The sequence below is a fragment of the Stegostoma tigrinum genome, chromosome 39 (genome assembly GCF_030684315.1).
Source record: "Stegostoma tigrinum isolate sSteTig4 chromosome 39, sSteTig4.hap1, whole genome shotgun sequence".
Classification (NCBI taxonomy): Eukaryota; Metazoa; Chordata; class Chondrichthyes; order Orectolobiformes; family Stegostomatidae; genus Stegostoma; species Stegostoma tigrinum.
In genome coordinates this window covers 89,989-113,342 of record NC_081392.1, presented here as the reverse complement: position 1 = coordinate 113,342, position 23,354 = coordinate 89,989, and the positions used below count along the sequence as shown (strand labels likewise).

Here is a 23,354-nt window from a genome sequence, read left to right as displayed (position 1 = left end):
ACAAGTTAAGTCAAGTAAATCTAATAGGAAGGACAGGCAGGGCCACAATTAACGAACACAGCGGTTCTAGCATTCTGAAGTGTATTTATTTTAATGCAAGGAGTATAACAGACAGGCAGATGATTTTAGGGCCTGGATTAGTGCATGGAATTACAATGTGGTAGCCATTACAGAAACTTGATTGAGAGTAGACCAGGACTGGCAGCTCAGCTTTCCAGGGTTTAGGTGTTTTAGGCCAAGGATGTAAAAGGGATCAGAGTTGCTTTACTGATGAAGGAGAATGTCCCCGCTATGCTGACATCTTGGAGGCTCATCCAATGAGACAATATGAGTAGAGCTAAGGAAAAAGATGCAATCGCTATGATGGGGTTATATAGGCCTCCCATAGCCAAAGGTAGAAAGAGGAACAGATACGTAGGCAGATCATGGAAAGAAGTAAAAATAACAGGCTTTTTGTTCTGGATAATTTTAACACCTCCCCCCAGTATTGACTGGGACTCCCTTACTGTCAGAGGTTAAGATGGGACAGATTTGTTAAGTGCAGTGTCTGTTGTGATAAGCTGGCCCAGAACAATAAGTTTACAGTCTACAGTAAGGCATATTGAGATGGTAAATTAGTTACAAAATTAGTTTGAAAATAGAAGGTAATTGTACAGGGATATTTTTCTGACTGGAGGGTCAGTGACCAGTGGTGTTCTGCAAGTATCAGTGCCATGACCTCTGCTAAATGTAATACATAGAAATTATTTGGATGAAAATGTAGCTGGTTTGATTAGTAGGTTTGCTGACAACATGAGAATTGGTGCAGTTGTGGATAGTGACAAAGGTTATCAAAGGATACAACAGGATAAAGATCAATTGGAAAGCTAGATGGAGAAATGGTGGATGGAGTTTAATCTGGACAAGTATGAACTAATGCATTTTGAGAGGTTGAATGCAAGGGTTGTATACGATAAATGGCAGGACTCTTTGCAGATTTATTAAACAGGGGAAATTTGGATGCAAGTTCATAGCTTCTTGAAAGTAGCAACACAACTGGATAAGGTGATAAAGAAGGTATATGGCATGCTTGTCTTCATCAGTTGGGGCACTGAGTATAAAATTTGGGAAGTCACATTTCTGTAAAAGACTTTGGTGAGGATAAATTGGCGGACTGTGCATAGTTCTGATCGCTACTCTATAGGAAGGATGTGGATATTTTGGAGAGGATGCAAAAGACATTTACCTGGATGTAGCTTGGATTAGTGTGTTAGCTGTAAGGAGAGATGAAACAAACTTGTTTCAGAGATAGTGGGAACTGCAGATGCTGGAGAATCTGAGATAACAAGGTGTAGAGCTGGATGAACACAGCAGGCCAAGCAACAAACTTGGATTGTTTTCACAAGCATCAAAGGCTGAGGGGCGACCTGAAGAAGTATACAAAATTATGAGAGGCATGAATAGGGTGAATAGTTGGAAGGTGGAAATATCAAGTACTAGGAGGGCATAGGTTTAAACTGAGAGGGGTAAGTTTAAAGAAGATGTGCATGACAAATCTTTTACACAGTGGGTTGTGCATGAAATGCACAGCCAGAGGAGGAGATAGAAGCAGAAACGATAGCCATGTTTAAGAGGCATTTAGATAGACACCTGAACAGGTGGGGAATAGAGGATGTGAGCCATGCTCAGGCAAATGGGATTAGGTTAGAATGGCATCATGGTCAGCACAGACACTATAAAGTATTGGTTGTCTTACTTGACAAGTAACCACATGCCTGTGTTAATTCTCCACTGAATAAGAATTTCAATTCCATCATAGCAATTGGAATCTATTCTGGTATAAGTGACAATGAAACAGTTCTTAGATTCTTTGCTGACAGCTCAGAAACAGGCTTTCTGTGTCAGCATCTCTGTAGCAACCACTTGACTTGTCGTTTATCTCAAGAGGGTTGGAATATAAAAGCAGCGATGTGCTTCTGAGGCTTTATAAGGCTCTAGTTAGGCCCCATTTAGAATACTGTGTCCAATTTTGGGCCCCACACCTCAGGAAGGACATTCTAGCCCTGGAGCATGTCCATCGGAGATTCACACGGATGATTCCTGGAATGGTAGGTTTAACGTATGATGAATGGCTAAGGATCCTGGGATTGTACTCATTAGAGTTTAGAAGGTTGAGGGGAGATCTAATAGAAACTTACAAGATAATGTATGGTTTAGAAGGGGTGGACGCTAGGAAGTTGTTTCCGTTAGGCGGGGAGACTAGGACCCGTGGGCACAGCCTTAAAATTAGAGGGGGTAAATTTAAAACTGAAATGAGACGACATTTCTTCAGCCAGAGAGTGGTGGGCTTGTGGAATTCATTGCCACGGAGTGCAGTGGAGGCCGGGACGTTGGATGCCTTCAAGGCAGAGATCGACAAATTCTTGATCTCACAAGGAATCAAGGGCTACAGGGAGAGTGCAGGGAAGTGGTGTTGAAGTGCCCATCAGCCATGATTTAAATGGCGGAGTGGACGTGATGGGCCGAATGGCCTTACTTCCACTCCTATGTCTTACGGTCTTATGGTCTTACGGACTTTTTCTCTGAATGTAGCAATTTTGCTTCCCTTCATTTTACTTATCCAATTTTAATAACCATAATCAAATCAGCCCCTCAGATAGTATATTCCAGATCATAACCACTTGTTGTTTCAAGTCAATTTTCCTTCTGTTAGTGTTTTACCATCTTCTTACCATCTTTTACCATCCTCCTTTAATTGATATACTCTGTGAAACTTCCACTAATTCACTCTTAATTCAATCTAGCTCACTCATGATGTTGAGATGGCCGCTCAACTTTCTCTTTTTTAATAAGATCAGCCACAACCCCTCCAGTCCATCCACCTAACTGAAGGCCGTCATCCCTTAAGTGAGTGTTGCCTGAAGCCTTCACATTTTTCCTGAATCGATGCCCAGAAATGGGCATGGACAAAAAACTCCATTGGAATTCATAACAGTGTTTACAAAGTGCTTTCCAAATGTTTTCCCACTGTGACTCCATTTTGAGCTTGACAGTTGTGACATTTCCCCCACCATCACAGCTGTGAAATGGGAGCCTGTTAGAGCAGGAGCAAGGTTGTTTTAAGTTGATTCAAGTTCGATGATGGCCTCAGATCTTGCAGCTCCAAAATTTCAGCTTGTAACCCTACCTGGGGTGCTGACTCCACCTTTACAAAGGCTGCATAAAAGCCTATCTTTCTCATAAAGGTGCTTTTGGGAAGATAGCCTGTTATCTGACACAGTTTATCCTGTGGGTGATTCTAACTCCTCAAAAATATGGTTCATGCTGCATTGCTGTCTAGACGAGCAAACCACTCAACTTGATCAAATTGTAACGTATGTTTCTGGGAGAAGGCTCACCATCATCTCCTTGCATAAACAAGGGTGGGAAATAAGCCCACCTTAACAGTACTATTCAGAGTTATAATGAATGAATAAATAGTACCCCTGAAATATGCAATGTTCAAAGAATGTTGTCCCACCATCAAATATAAAATAAATTCCAATGTGATGACTTGACTAGAGATATTGTGCTGCTGGTGTTGGTTGGTAAATATGGTTACATTAATATAAAAGAAAAAGATTGAAAGACAAATATTTTAGGGCATTTCTCAGTCTCCTATTAAATAATTGGCTGCTGTATTAATCAAGACAAAAAACAAAATCCTGTAGATGCTGGAAAATCAAATCCTGCAAATGCTGCTGGAATAAAAACAAATAATCAAAAGGCCAGGCAACATCTTGGAAGAGAAACAAAGTTAACATGTGAAGTCAATGATGCCTTCCCAACACCTCGAGCCATCAATCTCTTTCCTTCTGTCTTATGTCAAACCTACCTTTTTGATTTGGGTTTTGATCGTCTATCCTAATAACTGATACTGCTGCCAGAAAGCACATTACAGCATTTTCAAAGTTAAAAGTTCCATAAAAATCAATGATGTCTAAAAATTATCTGCAGAGAATTATAGAGGCAGGAATAGATTACAGGAATAAAGGATGGTTATTAGACTGGAGGTAGTTACAGTCATAGAGGCTAGCAGATACAGAAAAAGGGAAGTGTGCAGGACTAGAGGAGGTTATAGATACAGAAGTGTGTGCTGGAGCTGGTAGAGGTTACTGTGATAAGGAAGGGTTTCAGGGGTTGGGGAATTTACAGAAATGAATTGGATGGTAGGGACTGGAAGAGGTTAGAGAGCGAGATAACAATGAGGCTACAAAAGTATTTGAACACGAAAATTTCAAAGATCCATACAAAGTGCAGCTAAGCAAGGGCTGTGTAAGTGACATAACAATGTGTAGAGCTGGATGAAGCAGGCCAAACAGCATCAGAGGAGCAGGAAGGCTGACGCTTCGGGCCGAGACCCTTCTTCAGAAAATGGTCTAATCCCGAAGTGTCAGCTTTCCTGCTCCTCTGATGCTGCTTGGCTTGCTGTGTTCATCCAGCTCTACACCTTGTTATCTAAGATTCTCCAGCATCTGCAGTTCCTACTATCACTGTGTGAGTGAGGCTGACTGGAGCACATTCATGTTTTGTTTTAGAACATAGAACAGTACAGCACAGTACAGGCCTTCGGCCCACAATATTGTGCCGAACGTTTACAGTTCTACTAAGGTCTATCTAACCTATCATCCAAATGTCTATCTAATAGCCGGTTAAATGCCCCTAATGAGGCCGACTCCACTACCCTCTCCAGCAAAGCATTCCACGCCCCAACCTCTCTCTGAGTAAAGAGCCTATCTCTGACGTCTCCCCTATACCCACCTCCATTCATTTTAAAACTATGCTTCCTCGTAATAGCAACCTCCACCCTAGGAAAAAGTGAAAAGCCCTAGCTCTCTCAACCTTTCCTTGTAAGACCTTCCCTCCATTCCAGGCAACATCCCAGTAAATCTCCGCTGCACCTTTTCCAATGCTTCCACATCTTTCTTGTAATGAAGTGACCAGAACTGGACACAATACTCCAGATGTGGCCAAACCAGGGTTTTGTATAGCTGGAGCATAAATTCACAACTCTTGAACTCAATCCCTCTATTAATGAAAGCTAACACACCATACGCCTTCTTAATAACTCTATCCACCTGGGTGGAAACTTTCAGGAAACTGTGGACATGAACCCCAAGATTCTTCTGCTCTTCCACAATGCCAGGAATCTCTCAGTTAACTCTGTATTCTGATTTCAAATTTGTCCTTCCAAAATGAATCACCTCACACTTTTCAGGGTTAAACTCCATCTGCCACTTTTCAACCCAATTCTGCATCCTATCAATGTCCCTTTGTAACCTAGAACAGCCCTCCACACTATCTACGACTCGACCCACCTTCTTATCGACTGCTAACTTGCTAATCCACTCTTGCACTTCTTCATCCAAATCATTGACAAAAATCACAGATAGAGGATGACCCAGAACATATCCTTGTGGTACACTACTCGTAACTGAGCACCAGGTTGAATATTTTCAATCCACCCTTTGTCTTCTAAGGGCCAGCCAATTCTGAATCCAATCTGCCATCTTATCAAACGCCTTACTTAAGTCCATGTGCACCACATCTACCTTCATCCTCATGCTTGGTCACCACTTCAAAGAATTCAATAAGGTTTGTGAGGCGTGATCTACCCATCACAAATCCATGCTGACTATCACGAATCAAGCAGTGCCTTTCCAAGTAATCACAAATCTTATCTCTCAGAGCCCTCTCCAATAATTTGCCCACCACTGACGTAAGGCCAACTGGCCTGTAATTTCCGGGGTTATCCCTGTTCCCTTTTTTGAACAAGGGAATGACGTTTGCCTCTCTCCAATCTTCCAGCACTATACCTGGGACAGTGAGGATGAAAAGATCTTTGCCAAGGGCCTTGCAATATCTTGCCCCGCTTCCCATAGTATCTTTGGATAAATCCCATCAGGCCCAGGGGACTCATCTGTCTTCAAGATCCTCAAAATTCCTAACACATCTACCTTACTAGCATCCACCTCCTCAAGCCTACCAACCTGTTTCACACTTTCCTCCTCTACAACTAGGTCCCTCTTCGCTGTGAATACTGAAGAAAAGTATTCATTAAGGACCTCTCCTATTTCTTTAGGCTCAGTGCACAAATTCCCTTTACAACCCTTGATCAGCCCTACCCTTTCTCCGATCATTCTCTTATTCCTCACATACTTGTAAAAAGCCTTGGAGTTTTCCTTGATCATAACAAGGCTTTCTCATGCCCCCTTATAGCTCTTCAAAGCCCTTTCTTCAGCTCCTTCCTGGAAAACTTGTATCCCTCAAGACCCTTTTCCATTCCTTGTTTCCTAAACCCTATATAAGCATCCTTCTTCTCTTAACCAGTTGTTCGACCTCTCTTGAGAACCAAGGCTCCCTCACTCAACCGCATCTTCCCTGCTGGCTAGGGACAAACATATCGAGCACACACAGTATGCATTCCTTAAACAATCTCCACATTTCAATAGTGCTCTTCCGTGGCAGCACCTGATCCCATTTTATGTTACCTTGAGGATGAAGGTAGAGCAGTGGATGTGGTGCACATGGACTTAAGTAAGGCGTATGTTACCCAGTTCTTGTCTAACAGACTTGTAGTTACCCTTCCCCCAAGTATAAACCTTACCCTGCTGTATGTACTTATCCTTTTCCATGATTATTGTAAAAGTAACAGAGTTATGATCGCTACTGCCAAAATGCTCTCCTACCAATAGATCTAACACTTGGCCCGGTTCATTGCTAAGCACCAAATCCAAAGTGGCCTCTCCACATGTTGGTCTATCTGTATACTTCCAGAACACACTGGACAACATCCCCTACATCTAAACTATTACAACTAGAATGTTTCCAATCAGTATTTGGAAAGTTGAAGTCACCCGTGACTACAATCCTGTGACTTCTGCATTTTTCCAGTATCTGCCTCCCAATCCACTCACCCACGTCTCTGCAACTGTTAGGGGGTCAGTATAAAACCCCCAACAAAGTGACTACTCCTTTCTTGTTCCTGACCTCAACCCAAACTAATTCTGTAGACATATCTTTCTCGAACTGCCATTCAGCAGCTGCTATACTACCCCTGACTAGCAATGCCACTGCCTCAGCTCTTTTTCCACCCTCCCTATTTCTTTTAAAGCATCAAACCCGGAACTTCCAAAAATCATTCCTCTCACTGAGATACCCAAGTTTCTGTAATGGCCACAACATTGCACTTCCAAGTACTGACCCATGCTCTAAGTTCACCCACCTTATTTCTGATACTTCTAGCATTGAAGTATACACACCTCAAACCATTCCTGTGTCCACATTTATGCTCCATCGACTGCATCTCACTCCCTGTTGTATCTGTTGGAAGGCTGAAATACTTCTGTCATCCTCTGAATTACAAATCCGGTTCCCCACTCCCTGCAAATATAGTTTAAGCCATCCTGTATCGTTCAACCAAATCTCCCTCCGAGGATATTTGTGCCCTTCCGGTTCAGGTGCAACCCGTCCTTACTATACAGGCCCTAACTTTCCCAGAATGTACTCCAATTATCCACATAATGGAAGCTGTCCCTCCTACACCAGCCCTGTGGCCATGTGTTTAGCTACATTCTCTCCCTATTTCTTACCTCGTTATCATGTGGCACTGGTAGTAATCCAGGGATAACTACCCTGTTTGCCCTGGACTTCAGCTTCCAACCTAATTCACTGTCCTTGTTTTTCACATTCTCTGTCCTTTTTCTACCTATGTCATTGGTACTGATGTGTATCATAACTGTTGGTTGCTCACCCTCCCCCTTAAGAATTCTGAAGCCATGATCCGAGACATCACAGATCATGGCAGCCAGGAGGCAACATACCATCCGTTCATCTCATTCGCGTCCACAGAACCGCCTGTCTGTCCCTCTTACTATTGAATCCCCCAATACATTTGCTCTCCTATTCTCCCCCCTTCCCTTCTGTACCACAGGGGCAGGCTCAGTGCCAGAGACCTGTCTGCTATGGCCTTCCCCTGGTAGGTCATCCCCCCCAACAGTATCTAGGCCCGAAACATCAGCTTTTGTGCTCCTAAGATGCTGCTTGGCCTGCTGTGTTCATCCAGCTCCACACTTTGATATCTTGGATTCTCCAGCATCTGCAGTTCCCATTATCTCTGACCACACATGTGTGTTTCGGGTTTAGCCAATGCCCCAGTATATTAGATCCTTCCTGGCTTGCATTCTCTCCACATACCCACTGCTCCAAACAAGAAGACCACTGCTGCACGAGGTAAGTTTTTATAAGGAAAAAAATCCTTACCTTCCCGTCATCATCCTGGCTTGCGCTCCCATGGCCCAGCAATCTAAAACCACGGTACTCCTTCAATTGAGAAGTCACGGTTTGGTCCTTTGCAGCAGGAATGAATAAAAGCAGTGCAGGAAACTGAGGCAGGTTGTCCCCTGCCAAGCCCACACATTGGCAGAGGAAGTTGGCTGAAGTTCAGGAAAATCCAACTCATCCATACTACCAGAGCACAGGCCAATTGTTAAATAAAGCCTGTACTGTTTTACAAAGAAATGAGGTGAAGCATTGTTTTTAACCATGCCAACCTTCTGCCCCTGCATACTAAATGAAACTGGGTACAAACTCACCACAATGTCCACAAGTTGACCACTTAACCACCCCCATATCTTACTTTTGCTAAATCTCCAATTTGCTAAATCTATGTAAACTAATTCCTGGAGACATTTTCACTTGCCTGAACTATCCTGCCTGTCAAAATTTGTTTCCATGTTCTGATATTCGACATTTATATAACTAAGACATCAAAATTTCAAAGAATATTCAAAAAAAGAAACTTTTTTAAAACAAACCTGTGATTTTTCTTCTGTGGTTTGCAGGCAGAGGTGTGCAGGAGATTGATCTTTAACAATATAAGATTCCAGGATAATCCAAGGCCATTGGACATGTGTGTTAAAGGCTCTGCCATCCTGTATTGGGGGCATCCTGTACATAGTGGACAATCGATCGGAAACTTGGGTGTGCATAGTCCTTAGTTAACAAATAAAATCCTGTTTCCATATATTTAGAGTACAAAACCCACATATAAAATTATAATAAGAAATTCCAGAGAAATGTTTTTTTCCCATAGAGAGTGGAGAGAATGTGTAATAGGGTACCAAATGGATTAGATGAGTTGAATGGCAGTGATGAATTCAAGGATATATGGACGAACAATGAGGTAAAAGGGAATATTAGAGAGGATGTAGACCTGAGTCACAAAAGTGGTTCCAGGATTGAAGAAATTCAGTAAAGTGGAGAAATTGGGACCATTGCCACTGAAGAAGAGAATGTTGAGAGGACATTTGACCGAAATATTCAACTTCCTGAAGGTTGTGGGCAGTAGAGATAGGGATAATGGAGAGTTCCCAATGGAGAAAGGCTCAAGAATACTGCCATTGCCAGGATTTACCATGATATAACTCTTGTGGGTGACTCAGTGATGTCCATGTTTTTTTAAAAAAGTGGTTAAGCTGGAGCTGTTGAAAGATGTGGTACTGCATCAGTAGAAATTGTGCCGCTGTCTGTACGTTGCAGGCTGGCTTGTTGTCTCGGTTTGTAGTACAGCCCACTGACACAGCCAGTGTATATTATTTTCATCTTCTTCCAACAACTGGGAAAGCTCATGCAACCTGGAAGCAAAATTGCATTTTGTCAATAGTCTTTTAACATTTCTGATCAAATTCCTAGTGGAATAGGAAGCAGAAATTATGAGTCCTGAGGAAGGGTCACCGGACCCGAAACATTCACTCTGTTTTCTCCTCCACAGATGCTGCCAGACCTGCTGAGCTTTTCCAGCAACTTTGTTTTTGTTCCTGGAGTAGAAATTATTGGATTATGAAGATATTTTCAGGGAGATTCATTTGTAGAACATCGAACATAGAACAGTACAGGCCCTTTGGCCCATGATGTTGTGAGGACCTATTACCCTAGTAAGATCAATAAAGCAATTAGTCCAAAGTAATTATGTCAAATTCAGCAGAATAAATGAAGTTCTCTCAGCTAAATTTCACAGGGTGTTGGGACATGCTAATGTACTTATTGCATTCAGTGTGTTTATGTTAGAAGTGCAGCCACCAATCTGTACACAGCAAGCTCTCATGAGCAGCAATATGATAATCTGATGATGACTGTTAGTGTTGTCACCTAAGGGATTAAAAACTGGCCAGTACATTAGGGAGAAATGACATTAACATAATATCATGGAATCTGTTGCATCCAGCTATGAGAGGGCAGATGAAATCTGGTTTAATGCCTCGACTGAAAGGTGGCATTGCTGACGGTGCAGCTTTTCCTCTGCAATGGACTATCGGTCTCTGATGTCAAGTCTTTGCAGTGAAACAGAAACCTTGAGCACAGTGCTCCCACTGTGCCAGGACTGACCCTGCTATGATGACTAATGGAATTATATGTGTGTGTTGAGGAGTATTGGTGGCTTTCTAAATAAAGACCACATTTCATGTTACTGCCTCTGCTCAGACTAGTTATTTTTTGCAAACAGTTTGAAACACAGTTTCCACTCTGATTGCATAATCTTCTAGTAGGTGCTACAATAACACAGGGCCCAGAAACTTTGAGGTAGCAGCATTAAAGCAAAGTACGATCATGCTTTCCCAAGGAGTAAATTGCTTTCCTCTTGCTAGTGTGTGTACTGGATGTAGTTACATCTCTTGCAAAGCAATCAATACGAAAATATTTACCATGTTTCAATTTACAAGGGATGAAGTGCTGAATAAAAATATTGCTTTTTAATGAATACATACTTGAGGTTGACATATTCCTCCGGAGCATTCACTTTTAGCAGATTTCCAAGTTTGTGTAGGCTTGTGAATACCTGACGCAGCTGCAGTATTGGTACTGAATCACTAAGTGGGCATAGAGTACAGAAACCCTGAAGGGTTTTACCTCATGGTTCTTCTTTGGGGATAGCCAATATGATGAGTGAAGCAGTTCACTGGAAGAAAGAAGGAAGTTTGGAAAATACAGTGAGTATTATTATCTTATAAAGCTGCTTTCGTGGTCCCAGTTTCAGCCATTTGGAAAGATGGCACCTCCGACTGTGTCTGCTACCTCTGTACCATGCCAGTGTGCCAACATGGTTTTATAGCCCTGAGACCTGGGTCAGTTAGAGGACGGGATCATGGAATGCAGGTCACCAGAATTAAACAAAAATTCCCACACTTAATCTCCAGAAAACAGTCTGTCATTTGGTAACTCAAACATTGAGTTGAGGAGGCATTTCTTCTCCTGAGAGTCATGAAGATGTGGAATTCATTGCCACAGAGTGCTGTCGAGGCTGAGCTCTTAAGTATATCCAATGCTGAGAGATCAAGATTTTTAATCAGTAAGGGAATCAAGGGTTATTGGGAAAAAGGCAGAAAAGTGGAGTGGAGGATTATCAGATCAGTCAATATCTTAATGAATAGCAGAGCAGATTCAATGGTCTGAATGGCTTATTTGAAAGGGTTCAGAAAAGATTTACAATGATGTTGTCGGGTTTGGAGGGTTTGAGCTATAGGGATAGACTGGATAGGCTGGGGCTATTTTCCCTGAAGTGTCAGATGCTGAGAGGTGACCTTCATAGGGGCTTATAAAATCGTGGGGACATTGATACAGTTAATAGCCAAGGTCTATTCCCCGGGGTGGGGGAGTCCAAAACTAGAGGGCATGGGTTTAAGGTGAGAGGGGAAAGATTTAAAAAGGACCAAGAGGGCAACTTTTTAACTCAGAGAGTGGTGCTTATATGAAAGAAGAAGTGGTGGAGGATGGTACAGTTACAATATTTAAAAGGCATCTCGATGGCTACATGAATAGGAAGTGTTTCGAGGGTTATGGGCAAATGTTGGCAAATGAGACTAGATCAATTTAAGGTATTTGGTTGCTATGGATAGTTGGACCAAAGGGCCTGTTTTCATGCTGTACAGCTCTATGACTCTAACAAAAAGGCACAGATTTAATGCAGTTGGCAAAATGAGAACTTTTTCACCTTGTGAGTGGTTAGAGTCTGGAATACGCTTCCTGAGAACGTGACGGAGGCAGGTTCAATCAATGCATTCAAGAGGGAATTGGTCACGTACCAAATAACCTCCTCCTGTGCTTTAACTCGTAGAGTCGTACAGCACAGTAACAGACCCTCAGTCTAACCAGTCCATACTGACCATAATCTCAAAGTAAACTAGTCCCACCTCCTGTGCTTGGTCCATATCCCTCCAAACATATCATATTCATGTACTTATCTAAATGTCTTTCAAACATTGTAACTATACCCACATCTACCACTTCTTCTGGAATTCCACAAATGAACCACTCTCTATGTAAAAAAATTGCCTCTCATGTCTTGTTTAAATCCTTCTCTTCTCACCTTAAAACTATGCCTCCCTTAGTCTTGAAATCCCCAACTGTAGGGAACAGAAGCCTATCATTCACCTTATCAATACACCTCAAGGCCTAAAAACCTCTGTAAGGTCACTCCTCAACTTCCTAAGTTCCAGTGAAAGAAGTCTTAGTCCATCCACCCTCTCCTTATAACTGAAATCCTCCATTCCCAGCAACACCCTCTTCGGAACCCTTTCCACCTTAACAAAACTCTTCCTGTAACAGGACAACACAACTTGATGCAGTATCTTTGAAGAGGACTCTCCAATGCCCCATGCAACCTCAACATACTGTCCCAATTCCTACGCTCAAAGGTCTGTGCAATGAATACAAGCCTACAAAATGCCATGGCAGCACGGTGGCTCAGTGGCTAGCACTGCAGCCTCACAGCACCAGGAATCTAGGTTCATTCCAGCCTTGGGCAACTGTCTGTGTGGAGTTTGCACATTCTGCCCATGTCTGCGTGGGTTTTCTCTGGGTGCTCTGGTTTCCGCCCACAGTCCAAAGATGTGCAGGCTAGGTGGATTGGCCATGCTAAATTGCCCATAGTGTTCAGAGGTGTGTGGGATGCTCTAAGGGGCAGTGTGGACTTATTGGGCCAAAGGGCCTGTTCCCACACTGTAGGGATTCTAAAGAAATTCCTCTTCATTTCTGTCATAAATGGCTTGCCCCACATTCTGAGACAGCAACCCCATGTTCTAGATCTTACAGCCAGTGGAGATACTCTTTCTGAAGCCTCCCTGTAGAAAGCACTTTAAGAATCCTTTGAGTTCCAATGATGTCATCTTTCATTTTTCTAAATCCTAGAGAACACAGGACTATTCTCCTCATCAATCAGTTCCACTATCCCAAGGATTAATCTAATGAGCCGGTTCTATCTCCCCTTTGGCAAGTATATTCTTTCTAAGTTACAGAACAAGACAGCACAGAGTGCTCCAAGTGTGACCTCACCAGTGTTCAGTACAATTGTAGCAAGATACCTTTGCACCTGTACTCAAAGCCCCTTGTGAAGATGACCGAATGCTATTTACCTTATTAACTGCTTGCTGCACTTGCATATTACGAGAAAGGTGTCTTTAGATATCAACACTTCTCAATCATACAACATTTCAGAAATACTCTGCCCCTCAGTTCCTCCCACCAAAGTGAATGACCTCACACATATCAATATTATGCTTCACCTGCCGTGTTCTTTCCTGCTCTCCCAGCCTGCCTAAATCCCTTTGACCCTCTTCACAACTCACATTTTCACTTATTTCTGTCATCTTGGTCGCTTCATACAAATCAATTCTATAGATTGTGAACAGCTTTTTTTATTCATTAATGGGATTAGGGCATCGCTAGCGAGGCAGCATTTATTGCCTGTCCCTTATTGCCCAGAGGGCAGTTCAGAATCAACCACCTTACTATGGGTCTGGAGTCACATATAGGCTAGACCAGGTAAGGACGGCAGTTTCCTTCCCAAAAAGACATTAGTGAACCAAATGGCTTTTTCTGATAATTGACAATGGATTCACAGTCATCATTAGATTTTTAATTCCAGATACTTTTAATGAATTCAACTTCCATCAGCTGCTGTGGTGGGATTTGAACCCATTTCCCCGAAACATTATCTGGGTCTCTGCATTAACAGTCCAGCAATAAAACCTCTAGGCCATCGCATCCCTAGCTGGTGTACAACCACTACTCCTAGCAGTAGCCCAGTAATCAACCACCCAACCTTATCATTTCTGTCCTCTGAATTCTTCTTGTTAACCAGTCCTCAATCCATGGCAATATATTACCCCCATCCCATATGTTCTAGTTTTGTTTTGTCACCCATATAGGTACCATCGTGAGGACTGCCTGAGAATCCAAATACACCACATCCTCTGTCTCCCATTATCTACCTTGTGAGACTACCTTTAAAAAAATTGCAACAGGTGTATCAAACATTATGTCCCTTTCATAAATCCAGGTTTATTCTAACTAATCATGTTATCAGTGTCCAATAATCTCACCCTTTATAATAGATTGTAGTAATTTCCTTGTTACTGCCGTCAGTCCAGAAGGTCTGCAGTTTCATATTTTCTTAAATAATGAGGCTACATTTACAACCTTCCAGCCTGCAGTCACCATTCCACAATCTACAGACTGCATCCACAATCTCTATAGCCATTTCTTTCAACATTTTGAACTTAGAATTTAGAATCTCTACAGTGTGGAAGCAGGCCATTTGGTCCATCATATGTGTACCAACCCTCCGAAGATCATCCCACCCAGCCATTCCCACTATCACTGTAACCGCCATAGCCAACCCACCCTGGACACTATGGGCAATGTAGCATGGCCAATCCATCTAACTTGTACATCCTTGACTGTGGGAGGAAACTGAAGCACCTGGAGGAAACCCACATAGATGCGGGGAGAACGTGGAAGCTCCACACAGATAGTCGACTGAGGATGGAATCAAACCTGGGTCCCTGGCGCTGTGAGGCAGCAGTGTTAATCATTGAGCCATGGTGCTGATATCATTGGGTCATGGGTATTTGGTAACTTCCAGTTCCTAGCCTTAACCCGAAACCTAATTTGACCAGTATTACATTTTTAAGACATTAATTTCTTTCAGATCCGCTCTGTCACTTTTCTCATTTTTCCTCGTGTCTGTGTTACAGAAGAAGATGCAAAGTAATTCCTTAGCTTCTCTGCCATTTCCCACATCCATGAATTGTTTTGCTACAATCTTTAATAGACTCACATTTGTCTTTGCTGAATGTTTACTTTTTACATTGTTAGGATTCCAGCTGATCTACTCAACAAGTCACATCGCAGACAAAAATCTGGCTTGATTTGATCATATTTTGTTACGTTAAAATTTTTGAAAGGGTGTTTTTTTCACTGAAACACAAGCACTCAATTCTGAAAATTAGATTTTTAAATGAACAAATTTGTCATGCAAAAATGTCAAGATAAAATAGTATAAACCAAACTATTTCCATATTTCACAAATTTGGAAAATTCTCAAACACACAATCCCATCTATCCCAATACCATCACTGTACAGTACTCAAACACTCAAATGCCCTTTACATACTTTTGAAGACATTTACAGCACAGAAGAATGCCATTTGACCCATCATGTCCATGCCAGTCAACAAAGATCTGGTGACATCAATCTGATTTTCCAGCTCTTGGCCCATAGCCCTAGAGGCTATGGCAATGCAAGTGAATATCTAAACACTGCTTGAATGTTCTAGGAGTCTGTCTCAACCACCATTCTTGACTGTGAGTTCCAGACTACTATCATGTTCTGAGTAAAAACAATTCTCCTCAACTCTCCTCTTAGCCTTCTACCTCTTACGTTAAATCTATGCATTCTTGTAATTCACTTCTTTGCTACTGGAAAAAGTGTCTTCACATATATCTGTGCCCTTCAGAGCGCTGTACACATCTGTCAGGTTACCTTTCAACCTTTGCTGCTCCAAAGGAAACAACTACCGCTATCAAATCTTTCTTCATAGCACAGACCCTCCAGCCCAGGCAGCTTCCTGGTAAGACTCCGCTGCGTAAAAAGCAAAAGAATTGCGGATGCTGTAAATCAAAAACAAAAACAAAATTGCTGGAAAAGCTCAGCAAGTCTGGCAGCATCCGTGGAGGAGAGGACAGATTTAATGTTTCGGGTCCGGTGACCCTTTCAGTTCTGAGGAAGGGTCACCAGACCTGAAATGTTAACTAAGACTCCTCTGCATCCTGTCTTGTACAATCATTATCCTGTAATGTGAGCAGAATTGCATGCAGATCTCCAGTTGTGACCTAACTAGAGATTTATGCAGTTACAACGTATCCTTTTTGCTCTTGCATTCTATATTTTTAATAAAGTCAACTCTCCTATATGCTTTCTTAACCACATATCCATCTGTCATGTTACATTCAGAGATCTATAGATATGCACACTGAGATCCTTCTGAACTTTAGTACTTGCAAGAATCCTACCATTCATATTGTGATCCCTTGCCATGTTAACCCTCCACAAGTGTATTACTACACACGTTTATACATTGAATTCCATTTGCCATTGCTCAACAATTCCCATTTCCTGTGAAAGAAACAGATTTGATGATTATTATACCACTGTTGTGGGATCTTGTTGTGCACAATCTAGCTGCTGTTTTTCCTATATTTCCATAGTGGCTACATTTCAAAAATACTTCCTTGATTTTCAAGGAATTTTGGATCCCCTGAAGTCATGATATGTGCTACATAAATGCAATCCTTTTGTCTTTAGTTAGTGTAGTGTTGGAATTTATATTACCTACAGAGGATGCATCCCACAGCATCACTCACGAATAAGTAGAAACCTGCCGTTCTGTCAGACAATCTCTACAGTACCACATAGCCCCACTGCAAGCTTCTCTGCTCCGAGTAACATGGGAGGGCACAGATCTTTGCCCAAGGAGGAATGCTGCCGCTAGATTGTGTGTATTACTATCAAAGTTCAAAAACACAAGTGACTCATTGGTTGTCCTTCAAGTTCAGAAGAAATTGAACACAGATGTTCAAAACTAGGAAGCGTTTGAATATTCTAGATAGGAAGAAACTGTTCCCACCATTCCGTATAGTTGTATCCTCTGGGAAACAACCCAAAATAGAATCAGCTTACTTCTCTGGTTTAAATTTTTCCCTGGCTCAATTCTTCATCTTAGATTCACTTGTAGGAATGGAGCTCCCAGTGACCTCTGGAAATGAACTGGACACCACAAAAATTAAGCTTTTAAACCTAACATCAAATTGGAGGCAGTTGCTGGGAATGTTTATTCAGCCTGTGGTTTCGGCTACTCTATTATAATGGGTCACTAATTTGTTCCAAGTCTTGACCTGCAAGCATTTTCCAATCAATTCTGTGTTCTTGGGTGGTCTTGAGCCTCTTCTCATCTTCCATAACGTTCCTCTAAGGAGCATTCAGTGAACACGAATTGATTTATTTCAAACTGGGGCTACTTGTCTTGCGTTTCTATTCTTAGACATTTGAAATATATGCAGAAAGCACCAATCAAAAACAAACCTGATACTCATGTCGACCTGCAACGTTCTGGAGGTTGCTAGTGGGGCTGATCCTGGGTGTAGGTTGGTACTGGGATCCTGATAACAGATACTGGAGGTTGCAGGGAGTACAAGGCACCCAGTTGGTCCCTGAAATGTTTCCACATTATAGACTCTTCAATTATTGCTGGAAAGTATTCTCAAACACAACAATTCTTTAGCGAGTTTTGAGAAGATTTGTAGCTCAAGTTGAGGTTTGGGATGTGAGTTTGCTCGCTGAGCTGTAAGGTTAGTTTTCAGACGTTTCGTCACCATACTAGGTAACATCATCAGTGAGCCTCCAACGAAGCGCTGGTGTTATGTCCCGCTTTCTATTTATCTGTTTAGGTTTCCTTGGGTTGGTGATGTCATTTCCTGCGTTGGTGATGTCATTTCCTGTTCTTTTTCTCAGGGGATGGTAGATTGGCTCCAAATCAATGTGTTTGTTGATGGAGTTCCGGTTGAAATGCCATGCTTCTAGGAATTCTCGTGCGTGTCTCTGTTTGGCTTGTCCTAGGATGGATGTGTTGTCCCAATCAAAGTGGTGTCCTTCCTCATCTGTGTGTAAGGATACGAGTGATAGTGGGTCATGTCGTTTTGTGGCTAGTTGATGTTCATGTATCCTGGTGGCAAGCTTTCTGCCTGTTTGTCCAATGTAGTGTTTGTCACAGTTCTTGCAAGGTATTTTGTGCATGGCATTCCAACCGAAGCTCCATCAACAAACACATTGATTTGGAGCCAATCTACCATCCTCTGAGAAAAAGAACAGGAAATGACATCACCAACGCAGGAAATGACATCACCAACCCAAGGGAACCTAAAAAGATAAATAGAAAGCGGGACATAACACCAGCGCTTCGTTGGAGGCTCACTGATGATGTTACCTAGAATGGTGACGAAAAGTCTGAAAATTAACCTTACAGCTCAGCGAGCAAACTCACATCCCGAACAACAATTTTTTTTTGTCACCCATACGCCACCCTCATCTGGTAGGATCTGGATGCATCTGTCATCCTGGCATTTGACCTCCAACAACCTCAACACGACTCAAATCCTCGCAAAGGCAAACCAACCCATCACAATCAATATGACTTGCCCTGCCCCTTCCACAAACTGCTCTGGCCTGATGATTCAGTTGCTTGCCAGCCTTCTGATTTCTGCCACTACTTTTGCCCATAAGGTAAATGGCACTGCACAGGCCTTGCAAAATCATAGAATTGCTTCCTGCTCAACATAAAATGTGGCCTTGGCTCCTTTTGATAGCTCCTATCCCTAGACCTTCCTGAAAAATTTCCAGGTATTTAATTATTTACATCAGTTAGGCAGCCATTTTCTAATTGGCTCACCATTTTTCATTAAAGTTGAATCTTTCTCAGCTGATTTCACCCATGAAGCTTGGGCTGAGACTTTTGCTACAATCAGTGGTATTTGAACCAACTACTTCTCATCAGAGACCGGAACTGAAGTTGAATCCTTAGTCTGTCAATGTTCCCCGTATAGGTTCTTAGTCTAGCTGACGTCTTGCGCACAATTAAGGGTCGGGGTCCAGACTGAATTCCAGATTAGTTTTGCAATCACTTGAAGTGGCTCCCCTGTATCAACCTCCACTGGAATTGGGTGACCATTTAGTCTTTTATTTTGATTGGTTTTGATTTGGGTGTTGCTGACTAATTTAACTGTTCCAAACCAGATATAAGTGGAATTGCCAGGGTATGCTGTCTCCTGGATACTGACCTAGGTTTACTGGGATTCTTTTACAGTCTTGAATTTGCATACTGACAGAAATTACAACAACTTGCTGACCCATATCCGGAAGAAAATATTAAACATTTGGCAGGGGCTTGGCTTTGTTTGGGCTTTTACTGTGGGCTCACCTAGAGTCCCTATGTTCAAGATATGATCTGAGTGAGACTAAGCAATTACCTGCACACATGTGGTGCTCAATTGGACTAGCGAGGGTGTCCACTTCCATCGGAATACCCTGCACCTGATATGCTCCACTTGCTGCATTTTCCAATGATAAAGCCAGATGTTGTGCCTGTTTGAAGTCCAGTTGAGCTTCAACTAGTGGGCATGGTTACATCATTAATCCCACATACCAACCAGTTCCCCAGCACCTAATGAAAGATTAAACCAACGTCACATGTCTATGCCAGTGGTCTTAACTTGGTCAAAAATACTGACTTGGATTCCCCTGGTTTCCAAATTGCTGAGTAAAAACAATAGCTTCTCAGAATTACAGAAGGCTTGGAGTCTTAATATTCCTTAACTAAATCCATCAACCCTTTGTAGCTGCAGCAGGGAAAGGTAGCCCCCTAATAAACAAAAAAGCTGCGGGTTCACAAGCTGTCAGGAGAATTACTTGTTGATTTACATCCATCCCCATATCAATTTCCTGGAAAAAAACATAGCACACTTTCCTTAATCCAGTATGCGAAAGACATTTTATAGCCTATTTTAGCCCTTCTAATTCCATATCTGAGTTTTTTTTTCCTGCTATCTTTGTATTCTTCAAAGACTTGCCTGTCTTCAGTTTCCTAAATCTAATGCATGCCTCTTTTTCTTTTTGACTAACCTCTTGTCATCCAAGATACAGTTCTTATCCTTCATTTTCACAGGAGCATAGAATCAAAGAACCTCTACAGAGCAGAAAGAGGCCATTTGGCCCATCAAGTCTGCACCAATCCTCTGAAGAGCATCCCACCCAGACTCAGCCACCCAGTCTATTCCCATATTGCCACATTCACTGTCGTTAATCCAACTAGCTTAAAGATCCCTGGACACTACAGAACAATCCATCTAATCTGCACATCTTTGGACTGTGGGAGGAAAACACAGCACTCAGTGGACTCCACAGATACAGTCACCCAAGGCTGGACTTGAACATGGGTCCCCGGCATAGTGAAGTGACAGTGTTAACTGCTAAGCCACTGTGCCTCCCATCATGATGGCCCTGAACTTTAAACAACTGGCCTTTAAAAGATTCTCACATGCCAGGTGTATATTTGCAAACAGCTGTTCCCAATCTACATTCCTCAATTCCTGCTTGTTATTACGGAAGTTAACCGTACCCCAATTTAATACTGTCGCCCAAGGATACTTTTTGAACTTATCTCCTAGAGAAAAAATACTCTGACCTCCTCAGTCTGCTTTAATAGTTACACTTCCTGTTTTTGGTCCTGAAGTATAGTCTAGGTTGTAACTGTTGTCAGCTCAGTTTCACTCTCATCAAAACTTTGTTTGAGCATTTTACAAGGGGATAAAAAGACAAGCTCAGCTTTCTTACTGAACAGCAGGGAATTTACTAATTCTTAGTGACCTTTTCATTCCCTCCTTCTGTTGCAGTGAACACGCTGGGAATAAGTGATGACCTCAAAGAGAAGCTGCAGGATGTGATGATTGACCGACACAAGTTAACACTGGGCAAGACTCTGGGAGAAGGTAAGAACATAAGCATGGTTAGAGGGAGAAAGCTGGAAATGTTGCTGGCATATCCCATCAGAATGAATGTAGAATCAGTCTAGGGCTCTGACAAGTTGGAATGATTGTGGAATGGTGACTGATGAATTTGGGCTGCATTACAGGAGTATTTAAAAAAAAGTGAAAGAGTGAGAAACTTTCTTTAAGCATATAAGGAGAAGGTCCATGGGATCCTACATCCCTGCTCTCTGAATAATCAACTGTTTCTAATTAATTGTTTTTGCCTATAGTTGAGTTTAATTAAGAACTGTAATATGGACAAAGAGGTGAAAATACCATAAGAGAGGGTCAGGAGATTTTGCCATTTTCCTACATCAATCCAGTCAGAGATTACTCTATGTAAGCATTATTGTGAACTAATGATGCCAAACATTTTGACAGTACGCTGACTGAAAACAATAGCTACAATACAGGAGTTGCTGGGAATGTGACTAAATCTCCTATGAATCCAACTCATTGTTCCTGATGACCAGAACCTAAACCTGATGCCAATAGCCAATATGGTTGTCAACTCTGGTTTGCCATATTCTTGGTGACTTCATTAGATTAGATTAGATTAGATTCTCTACAGTGTGGAAACAGGCCCTTTGACCCAACAAGTCCACACCACCACTTGAAGCATCCCACTCAGACCCATCCCCCTATAACCCACACACCCCTGAACACGACAGGCAATTTAGCATGGCCGATCCACCTAGCCTGCACATCTTTGGACTGTGGGAGGAAACCAGAGCACCCGAAGGAAACCCACGCAGACACGGGGAGAATGTGCAAACTCCACACATGGTATTCTTGCTCTAACTAGCCGATCCCATCAAACAACATGTTGCTTTACTCCTGAGATATTGATAACTGTGTTTAACCTCCCAGTCGAAAGCTCATCACAAATACATCCTAACCTCAAACCAGCTCCTCCATTGAATACTGATCTGGTGCCCTGCACATCCAATAGTTCCAGCACTTCTCCATTTTAGACTCCACCAAGCTCTATTGTTTTCAATTCTGACTTCATTCAAGGGTTAAATTATACATTTCAACTATTATTTAGGATTATTGCAAATTTTTAGTTCATGGTATGGATTTTTGTTCATAACTTAGATTTGGGGAATTAAAATTCAACAATTGAATATAAGATTATTGCAATTCAAATTTCTTGAAGTCTGATGCACTTCATATTGTGGTTATTCTTCTTTAAGAAGTTAATGCTAGAAAGGTAAAGTAATTAACAAATTCATAACACAAGTGATGTTTTTAGTAGAACATTACAGCACAGTACAGGCCCTTCGGCCCTCAATGTTGTGCCGATCTCTCATACCGATCTCAAGCCCATCTAGCCTACACTATTCCATGTACGTCCATATGCTTGTCCAATGACGACTTAAATGTACCTAAAGTTGGCGAATCTACTACCATTGCAGGCAAAGCGTTCCATTGCCTTACTACACTCTGAGTAAAGAAACTACCTCTGACATCTGCCCGATAACTTTCACCCCTCAATTTAAAGCTATGCCCCCTCGTGCTTGCTGTCACCATCCTAGGAAAAAGGCTCTCCCTATCCACTCTATCTAACCCTCTGATTATTTTATATGTTTCAATTAAGTCACCTCTCAACCTTCTTCTCTCTAATGAAAACAGCCTCAAGTCCCTCAGCCTTTCCTCGTAAGACCTTTCCTCCATACCAGGCAACATCCTAGTAAATCTCCTCTGCACCCTTTCCAAAGCTTCCACATCCTTCTTATAATGCGGTGACCAGAACTGTACACAATACTCCAAGTGCGGCCGCACCGGAGTTTTGTACAGCTTCACCATAACCTCTTGGTTCCGGAACTCGATCCCTCTATTAATAAAAGCTAAAACACTGTATGCCTTCTTAACAGCCCTGTCAACCTGGGTGGCAACTTTCAAGGATCTGTGTACATGGACACCGAGGTCTCTCTGCTCCTCTACACTGCTAAGAATCTTACCATTAGCCCAGTACTTTGCCTTCCGGTTACTCCTACCAAAGTGCAACACCTCACACTTGTCTGCATTAAACTCCACTTGCCACTTCTCAGCCCAGCTCTGCAGCTTTTCTATGTCTCTCTGCAACCTACAGCATCCTTCGTCACTATCCACAACTCCACTGACCTTAGTGTCGTCAGTTTTGTGATCATTTAAAACAAATGACAATTGAAAGGCTACTTTGTTCAATAGATTGAGAATAGAAGGGGTGGGGCTATAAAAACCGCAGCTGGAGATATGGGGTCTGCAAAATTTGCAATCATGGCAATCCAAAGGGAAGTAGAGCTAAAGTAGCTTAAAAGCAATCAGTAAACCTAAAGATCAGGTTACATGGGACTATCATCATGCCCAAGTTCTCATCCAAGCCACTCACCTTCCTGACTTGGAAACATACTGTCATTCCTTGGCTGTTGCTGAAT

General features: G+C 42.2%; 1 protein-coding gene across 2 annotated transcripts in view; it reads left to right on the top strand.

Moving 5' to 3' along the window:
- Positions 1-23,354, top strand: part of LOC125447662 (tyrosine-protein kinase receptor UFO) — a 223,054-nt gene that overhangs the window by 134,494 nt on the left and 65,206 nt on the right. For both annotated transcript variants that reach the window (XM_059640926.1, XM_059640927.1), the window contains one exon: positions 20,800-20,895. In XM_059640926.1, the coding sequence (XP_059496909.1) occupies positions 20,800-20,895 (96 nt within the window). The remainder of the gene's footprint in view (positions 1-20,799; positions 20,896-23,354) is intronic.